Source organism: Grammomys surdaster, unplaced genomic scaffold, assembly GCF_004785775.1.
Source record: "Grammomys surdaster isolate TR1022 unplaced genomic scaffold, NIH_TR_1.0 130, whole genome shotgun sequence".
NCBI lineage: Eukaryota > Metazoa > Chordata > Mammalia > Rodentia > Muridae > Grammomys > Grammomys surdaster.
In genome coordinates, this window is record NW_021604588.1 from 3,041,460 (window position 1) to 3,050,586 (window position 9,127).

General features: G+C 44.8%; 1 protein-coding gene across 8 annotated transcripts in view; it reads left to right on the forward strand.

Annotated features, from left to right (window-relative positions):
- Positions 1–2,441: 2,441 nt before the first annotated feature.
- Positions 2,442–9,127, forward strand: part of LOC114613377 (protein transport protein Sec16B) — a 40,966-nt gene continuing 34,280 nt past the window's right edge. For 5 of the 8 annotated variants that reach the window (XM_028758666.1, XM_028758699.1, XM_028758682.1 and 2 more), the window contains exons 1-3: positions 3,777–3,902; positions 6,338–6,666; positions 8,576–8,688. In XM_028758666.1, the coding sequence (XP_028614499.1) occupies positions 6,401–6,666; positions 8,576–8,688 (379 nt within the window). In that variant the 5' untranslated portion in view covers positions 3,777–3,902; positions 6,338–6,400. The other 3 variants (XM_028758674.1, XM_028758668.1, XM_028758707.1) reach the window with 3 other exon arrangements.

Sequence of the window (9,127 nt, forward strand, 5' to 3'; positions counted from 1 at the left end):
CCACCTGGGCATCCATCCCATGTGCAGTCACCAAAGGTAGATGCTGATGTGGAAGTCAGGAAGTGCATGCTGATAAGAGACTGATATAGCTGTCTCCTTAGAGGTCTGCAAGAGTGTGACATATTATTCAGAGGCAGATGCTCACAGCTAGCCATTGAACTGATCAAGGGGTTCCCAATGGAGGAGTTAGAGTGAATACTGTTGGAGCTGAGGGGGTTTGTGGCCCCATGAGGAGAGCAGCAATACCAACCAAGCAGACCTCCCAGGATCTAAACCACCAGCCTGGGAGCACTTAGGGAGGGATTCATGGCTTCAGCTGTATATATAAGGGTGGAGGACCCTGTTGAGCCTAGGTGGGAGAAGAGATCCTTGGTCACATGAAGGCTGGATGCCCCAGTGGGTGGGAATTTGAGGGTGGGCAGGTGGGAGTGGGGGGGTAGGTAGGGGTACATCTGCAGAGAAGCAGGAGGAGGGGTGAGGGTATAGGGGGTTCCTGGGTAAAGGGGTAAAGGGATAACATATGAAATGTAAATAAAACATCCAATAAAAAAGATTCTATTACCTGAAAGTAGATAACTACTATTGACACAGAACTCAGTTTTCTCCCTAAATTTTTAATTTTGATGATGGAAGGTCAGGGCTAGGGAACAGTCTCATCTGTTGGGCTGTTCCTTGTAACACTAATCAGTCCTGAGGTCACAGGACTGGGGGACTCATGGCAAACCTGACCTGGAACTGGGTATTTGTTTCTGCCAGCTTCATCAGATGGCCCGAGACAGTAGCAGTTAGCAGCCATGACCTTTCTGTCAGACACTCACACCAGGGTAGTGTCTTAGTCAGCTCAAGCTCCTGCAACACAATTCCACAGTTTTGATGGCTTCAGTGACAGAAATGTATTTCTCACATTTTTAGAGCCTTGGAAGTCCAAGATCAGTTTGCTGACAGATCGATCTGCTGTCTAATGAAGTCCTCCTTTTAGGTTTGCAGAGACCTGTTTTCTGATTATATCCTTCCATGACAGCAGAGAGGGAGAAAGTTCCCCTGGACCTTTGTACAAGGGCATTAACCCATTTACAAGGGCTCCACTAACATGATCGTTTGCCTTCCAAAGGCCTCACCTCCTGACTCTATCACATTAGGATTTAGGATTTCAGTTTGCAAATATTTGGAGAAAACCACATTCAGTCTATATACTTTGGGTAGCTACTCCTGTTTGAACCAAGACCCTAGAGGGCAGTCTGGCCTTTGGAAAGGAGGCCAGGGACTGTGTGAAATTCACCCAGATTAGCAAGGCCCCCAGAGTCCTCTTGGTGAATAATTGGGAAGCAAAACAAGAATCGGTACAAGGGCAAGACACCAGGGCAAGGATAGTGTAAAGAAAGTAGCTGTTTGGGCATGAGGGAATCTATGGGTTCATGCAGGGACATTGCAGCTGGAGTCTAGACTGTCAGGACTGATTCAAATCACCTCTTAGTAGAGACTGAGCTCTTGAAGCCTTGTCGAGCTGGATAAATTTTGTCTGGAAACCAGGAAGAATTTAGCTGCCAGGTAGAAAGACTTGGTAACTGTAGCTATTTGGGGCTGGAGAAATCAGAGATTGAGAAATCCCAAATGCTTTGGAGTGGTGAGATCCCCACCACAATCTATTTCCTTCTGTGACCCATTTAACTGTTGTATGCCGTATGACTATACAAAAATAATTAAAGCTAATTAAAATTAATTTTGGTTGGTGAGTGTTTGAAGAGTTTCATAATAACTCTTAAGATAATTGGAGATGCTTTGGGACACCACAAAAGGAGCATTTGGAGTAACTGAGCTGGATGTTTAAACTAGAAATGTACAGCTAAGTCTGGCTACGGGATGACAACTCTGAAAACGAAGGGACAGGGAATTAAGATCTAAGAGTCTGGGCTTGAACTCAGTCTGTTGGTGAACTTTCTTCACTGAAAACCAAACAAACAATCTTTTGGTGTAGCGGTCACTAGTTTCTGTGCTGTGGACACCCGTAGCAGAGTGATTTTTAAAATTACCTCTGGCTCAATGACCAGTTCACAAAACTTTTGAATACTTCCTAATCAACTCTGGGAAGCCCTGTGTAAGAGAGCTAGCTATCGCTAGTGTACTAACACACTTCTTTGATGGTCTTCTACTTAGCTTTGTAAGATCTTGGGTAAATCACTATTCTGTAGCTCTTAGTTTTATCATTTTTTTTTAAAGTGAAGTTTACTCAGATGATCTCTAAGATTCTTTTTACAGTTAGCACACCAGGAAGTCAGCAGTTGTGATAGACTGAGTCTAATGCTGTCATCTTTAAGCAACAAGAATTATGTCAGAGTTTTATGACTGGAATTCTGATATATAAAAACGTAATTTGACATAGAGACTGTTTGATAATTAACAGTGTTCTGATTCCTGCCTTCAATGTCTGTGTCCTTCTCCAGTGCCCCTTCCCAGAGAGATCAAAAGCATCAACTCAGCCACTGGTGAGCCATACCTCATGGCTTAGCATGGTAAGAAACCTCTGCCTACAGTCTGAGATTTGCTAGACTTGCTTGATGGTGGGAAAGAATGTCTCTAGGCTTTACGTTAGCCATATCTGACCATAAGAACTGATAATGGAAATTTTCCCTGGACCAGGAACTACATGAAAGGCTAGTTTGTTCTAACGGACTTGCAAGCGAGGACAGTATCTTTTCATATTTATATGTGGCAAATGCTGGCACATAACAGGAACTCAGATAAGAGTTAGTTGATTTGGGGCTAGTGGTGAAGGCCTCTAGTTGTAGCTCTTCAGGAGGGTAAGGTAGGAGATAGTAACTTCAAGGTCTACCTTGTTTATAGAGTGAGTTCAAAGCCAGCCAGGGCAACTTAGTGAGACTTCCTTCTAAAAAAATAAAACAGGGCTGAGGATCTATAGCTGGGTGGGAAAGCTCTGTCTCAGCTCACTGGAGTGCTTGCTGGGTTTAATATGTAGTGTGACAAAACAAACTCATTTGTTGAAAGAATACAACCCATCTAGAGGAGGATTTAAAATGTAAAATGTACATCCCAAAGGAGAAAGCGCATTCTATGTTTACTTTAGTAGCATGAAGAAATGTATTTTTTAAATGTGAGAAATTCCTTCCTTGTGAGAGAAAACTTTTTTAGTTCCTTCAGTTGAACATTGGGACTCCAGTCTTCCCCTCAGCTAGAAAACAGAGTTAACCGTACAACAAGAACCCGGTGAGGGAAAAGCGTGGGTGAGGGAAACCCAGACCAGACAATCCATGTATTAAGCCCCTCCCCGCCCCTGCCTACCTTAGTGCGTGCAGTCAGCTCCTGTCATCTGAAAAGACTGCTTGCTCTTAGCGTGCACTCGCTTGCAGCTCATACACTTTACTGCCTCCACTCCTTTTCGTGAGCCTCGTCAGCTAAGCGTTAGAAAAAGAAACTGAGGCTCAGTGAACATTGAGTGACAGAGCCAGCCACTGGCAGAGCCACAAGTCCACAGCGGTGCTCTGCCCCTACAAATCGGGCTGCCTCAGGCCATTCTGGTCTTCCTCTCCCTAGTGTCCCTCTTCCGTATTTGCTGTGTGTAGGGGGTTGGATGTATTCTCATAGGAGTGTAGCTGGCTCAGTCTATGACCAGGTAAACAGAAGCACCAGCCCCTACCAGGTTCTGAGCAAATATGCCCAGTCAGGACTGTCCCAGCCTGCGGTAGCTACACTGTACTTTGCCCTAATGTATCAGCTCCATGGAGGCCGGGCCGCTGCAAAGGTAAGTAATTGGCTGTAGATTTAAAGGCCGGGTGAGTCTTGGTAGATGTGGCACCTGGACTTTGTCAGTCTCTAAGAAGGGAGAAGACAGTCCCCAGCAGGTCCCTGGAGCCACGCTGAAGGAAGGTGGAGAGCTGGCAAAGCAGGTGCGACTGGGGGGAGGAGGGGAACGGGGACTGACACCCTGCTTTCCCTTGCCTTGGGCTTGCTGGAGTATCTTAGTGGGAAGGGCAGTATTGCCGTTGTTGAGTTGGAGGCTTACTTCTGTGCGCACAAAGCCATGATTGTTATTATAGACAGAGTTACTTCATTCTGAGACTCTTAAAGTCTCACCTCTTAAAGGGTACACTCTTGAAAGTGTGTACCGTTAATTATAACTTAAAGTTTAACCTACCGATGTTGGTGACTCTTGGTGACAGAATGATCGGGTATTGTGCCTTTGTAGTCAGGGCCAGGATGCTTAGTGCAAAGTCTGGGGACAAGTGAATCAATTACTTTTCAAGTTCTCTTACTTGTGTTCAAGTACTGTTGTGTTTCATGGGTCTTTAGCAAAGGATCCTTGTATGGTACTAGGGGTATTAAGCTCTTCCTGGAATTGCTGGCAAAGTTTTCAATATGACTGAGTTTTTTTGAGGATGTAAGCTGGCATAGAGAGGAAGGCCCAAGGTCCTGTGTTATGTCTGCCTTAAAAGCAGAAGGCCCTCCTCTTGCCTGCTCTTCTGCTATCTCACACTTCCGGGCTCATTGCTCTGGACCCTGGCTCTGTGGTATTCAAACACGGTGATCTTGGTTTCACCACATGCCCTTTTGACCCGATAAGAGTTTCAGATGAACTTGGAAGCTTCCAGAGTAAGAACAGGCAAACAAGTTCGATTAGAGTCACATTGCTTTCAACATTCCCAACGGGAAGTGAGGGGCGGCGGTGGTGGCTGTCCTTGCCCGATGCTGCTGATCCAGCAGGCTCTGTGAACAAGAGCAGGGCCTGGCTGGACTTTCCCTCCATTATGCGCCCCTCTGCCATGCAAACAGAGGAACTGGGAAAAGGCACCAGTGTCTGGAGCTAGTTCTTATCTTGAAGAATGTATGGGGATATTAGTCAGATCTGAGAGTAACTTCTAGGTCTGCACATCTTCAGTCAGAAAGATCTGGGAGTCTTAGCTCTCTATTTTCCCATATCAGCAGCACAAACTGTGTCTGTTGGTTCTCTCAGAGGAAGGGTGAGAGGAGGTTAAAGAAAGCATTTGGAAGAGAAGTCTGTCAAGGGGTCAATTAAAACAGTGTGTGTGCGTGTGTTTGTGTGTGTATGTGTGTATGTATGTGCATGTATGTATATGTGATGTGTGTGTGTGCATATGTGATACGTGTATGTACATGGATGCGTGTGTATGTATGTGATGTGTGCATGTGTGTGGTGTGTGTATGTGGGATATATGAATACATGTGTGTCTGTGTGTGTATAGGCTAGACAGAGTTCAACACTGAGTTTCCCCCTCTATTGTACTTCATCTTATTTTGGCCACGGTGTCTCTCACTGGATCTGAAGCTCACTGATGGCTTCAGAAGCACCAGGCTTGGCCTTTTATGTGTGTGTGAGGGATCCAGACTCAGGTTCTCACATGTATGCAGCAAACAGTTGGTTAACTCAGCGACACATCCCCCTAGACCTACAAAGCCTTCAGTCACTCACACTATCCTAACCTTGGTTTCTGCGGATATGTCCTATGATGTATTGAGAATTGCTCTGGGCAGTTCCAGGCACTTTCCATGTCATGTTTAACTTTGACACCAGCCCTGAAACACTAGCTCCTAGTATCTCCATCTCCGTGGCAAAGGACATTGAGGGGTAAACAAATTATCTGTCTGGTAAGAGACATATTAACAATTTGAGCCCTGAGTAGCTCCCCAGGAGGCTTCCTCTATTTCTGATACCTCAGCATGTCCATTTTAAGTGTTGTATAAACATTTGCTGGTGGGATGAACGAGGAAACATTAATTGGGAGTCCTTGATAGCATTTCGAAGCTGCCTCAAGGACTGCTATCTGCCTCCCATGCCACCCACAGCTGTTGTTCCATATGTACTTTCTTAATTTTTTAGTCAGAATCAATCTAATTGTCTAGGCTGATATTTATTTAATGTATCTGTTTGAGCTTTTTTTTTTTTAAATATTCCTCTGTGTCTGTGCTCATATGGTTTGTTTTAGAAAATTATGAAAACTATAGTTGCTCTTTTTACAGAATCTCATCAAACTACCAAGTTTTATGTGTGTAATGTGTGTGTGTGATGTATGTACATGAGATGTGATGTGTGTGTGTGTGTGCATACATGTAGGCCAGAGCTCTTTCACTGGGACCTAGGGTTCACTGGTTAGGCGTGGCCAGCTGTCTAGTGAGCCCCAGGGATTTCCCATTTCTACCTGCCCAGCACTGGGATTACAAGTGTGCACTACCACATCTGTCTGGCTTTTTATGTAACTGTCTGAAATCACATTTACATGTTAGTGCTTGAAAAGCAAAGGTTTTACTGAAAGAGCTATACCCACAGCTCTCCAGAACGATGACTTTTTTTTCCTTTTGTGTGCAGGATATTAAAGTAACTACATAACAGCCTCAAGACCCAAGGGGGGGAAAAGTTAAAGGGTCAGAGATGGAACCTTGGGTTCCCCAGACACAAGGAAGGACTACGGGACCATCAAGGGATGTAAACAGAGCACTTCAGAGTGGACATTATAGACCCCATCCTCATCCTCAGTACCACCAATGGCAAGATGCCCACAAGAACTCAAAGCCACAACAGGACCCCAGGGATGACCACCGACAGCCCTACTATGTACCTAGGAGTGGGGAGTGGCCCCAGCCTGTGTCTGGAGCTGATTACTTGAAAGGATCTTATCCCAGTCACCTGTACTCTAGGTATGATGTTTAAGGTGACAGTGCACCTATCTCTTCTAAGTATCTGTGAATAGATTATTAATTGTTCTTGTTTCTTGTCCATTTCCTTCTTCCTCCCTGCCCCTCCCCTCTTTCCTGGAATCTGTTGCATAGAACAGGTTGTCCTCAAACTTAGGATCCTCCTGCCTTACACAGCCTCTCAAGTACATTAACCATCCTGTGTGGCTCTTCCTGCCTCCTTATATTTCTCTTCCTTTCTTACTCCGCCTCCTCTTCCTTTTCCTCTTCCTCTTCTTCCTCTTCCTAACTGTTTTAGTTTTAGGGTTTCTGTTGCTGTGATACAACACCATGACCAAAAACTAGCTTGGGGAGGAAAGGATTAAGGGGTCACCCCATCTTTCCGTCTTGCACTTTCACTTCACAATCCATCACTGAAGGAAGTCAGGGCAGGAGCTTAAGTCAGGAACCTGGAGGCAGGAACTGAAGCAGACCACAAAGGAGCGATGCTTACTTGCTTGTTAGCCCTGAATTGCTCAGTTTTCTTCCTTGTCCAATCCAGAACCATCTGCCAGGGGGTGGCACCACCCCCAGTGGGTTGGGCCTTCCCACATCAATCATCAGGCAAAAAAATGCTCTACAGACTTGCCTACGGGGTGATCTAAAGGAGGAGTTTTCTGAATTAAGATTCCGCCCTTCCTGATATGTCTGGATTTATGTCAAGTTTGACAACCACCAAGGCACCCACTCTTCTCTATTGGCTTAGATAGACTCTGCCTTGCCTGGTTGGTTTCTTGGTGACTGGTGACAGTGTTTCCCTCTTTTCTTGTATCCCAAGTAGAACACCATGGAGCTGCCATCATAGAGTGACTGGGATGGAGGGGTGGATGGATGGATGGAGGGGTGGAGACATAAGAGAGCAGATGGGACTTCCGTGCTTTGGGATTGTGAAAGGCAGGATTTGTGGGCTGTGGAAACTCTTTCCCTAGGGTCCTGTGAAAGGCTTCACATTTTCACGGATCTTAGCTGGATACCAACAGCACCAACAACCCCAGTGTCTCGAATCATGTCTGGATGGTGACAGACATGCAAAGATCAGTATTTAATCCATAAGAACTTTAAGAGAATGCAATTTCAGAGGAGGCAAATACAGATTCTCAGGCTATAACATGAGGAGGAAGAGACCACTGAGGTAATTCTGTGTTGGAGAATCTTGAACTCTTGCTCCTTCCAGCCCATAGTATTGAACTAAATATTTCACAGACTATTAGAAGCCATATATGCTTTCCTTCATCTCTTTTAGTTGGGATTATATCTAGCTGTCCTATGGCTTGAAGGTTAAAGTTATAGCAATTATTGTAAAGAAATTTGCCTGTGAGGTTATTATTAATTGACAGACACACTAATAATGTTCCTTTCCCCAATCCTTTTGGGCTGTTGAGTCCTCAAGAGGAATTGAGTATGTCAAGGACAGAGATAATAAAAGCAATCATGTTGGTGATAGCATCCCTTCTGTCTGTAATATGCATCGAAATTCCGGTAGCTCATGGCATTCTTCTATGCTTTCCTCAGGAATGGGTTTTTCTCAGATAGTACCAGGGGTTTCCAGGATAACAGCTTCGATAGTGTTGCTTGGGCATATTTGGGGGACGAGAATATTGCTATAAAATAATTGCAAATAAATTCCTTTTAACAAGAGCATTTAAAAGTAAAAAAAAAAGAGCTTTATTATAAAAGATACATCCTTTTTGTAAAGCAAAGGGCCCTCCCTGTTCTGATTTTGGATTTTCTGACCTAACAGGGTAGATTTCTGACCCAATCAGGCAGATTCTGGACGAGGCAGTCGTGTCTTCTGAAGTTGTCTGGTTCATGCAGGCTGTCTTTGGTTTCTCCCTTTAGTAGTGGATGACTGGCTGTCTCTGTGATATCTCAGGTCAGGGTCTGAGGACCCCTATCAGAGGTACCACACTCCGACACCGAGGGATGAGTATGGTTATGGAAATTACTACTACCACGGGCATCCACAGCTGCTGCCAGAAGAAAGAGGTATGAAGTAACCTCCAGAAGCCTTTGGGGACTAGAGCTTCATGGGTGGTCTACTGCCAGGGCTACTAGCATCATGTTTGGAGACCCTGCCCTCTGATAAGACCGAGACTATCCCTATGATACTTGTTCTGGGGATTGTGCACACTTCATCCACATTTCCCTCTGATTCCTTCCTGTATCAAAGGTTCTATTTACTGTTTAAGTGATTGAAAAGTCAGTTCTTAAGCCTTTCAAGTCTGCTGAGCTGTAATGTGAACACAGTAATCACTTTATCCTGGGGGCAGCAGATGAACAGCAATGGGAGTTCCAGACTCTAGACCCCCACATGATAAGGTATTGTGCTATGATAGTTTATGACTAGCTACCATGGAGAATATGTTTCATCACAGAAAACACACACACACACACACACACACACACACACACACACACACACACA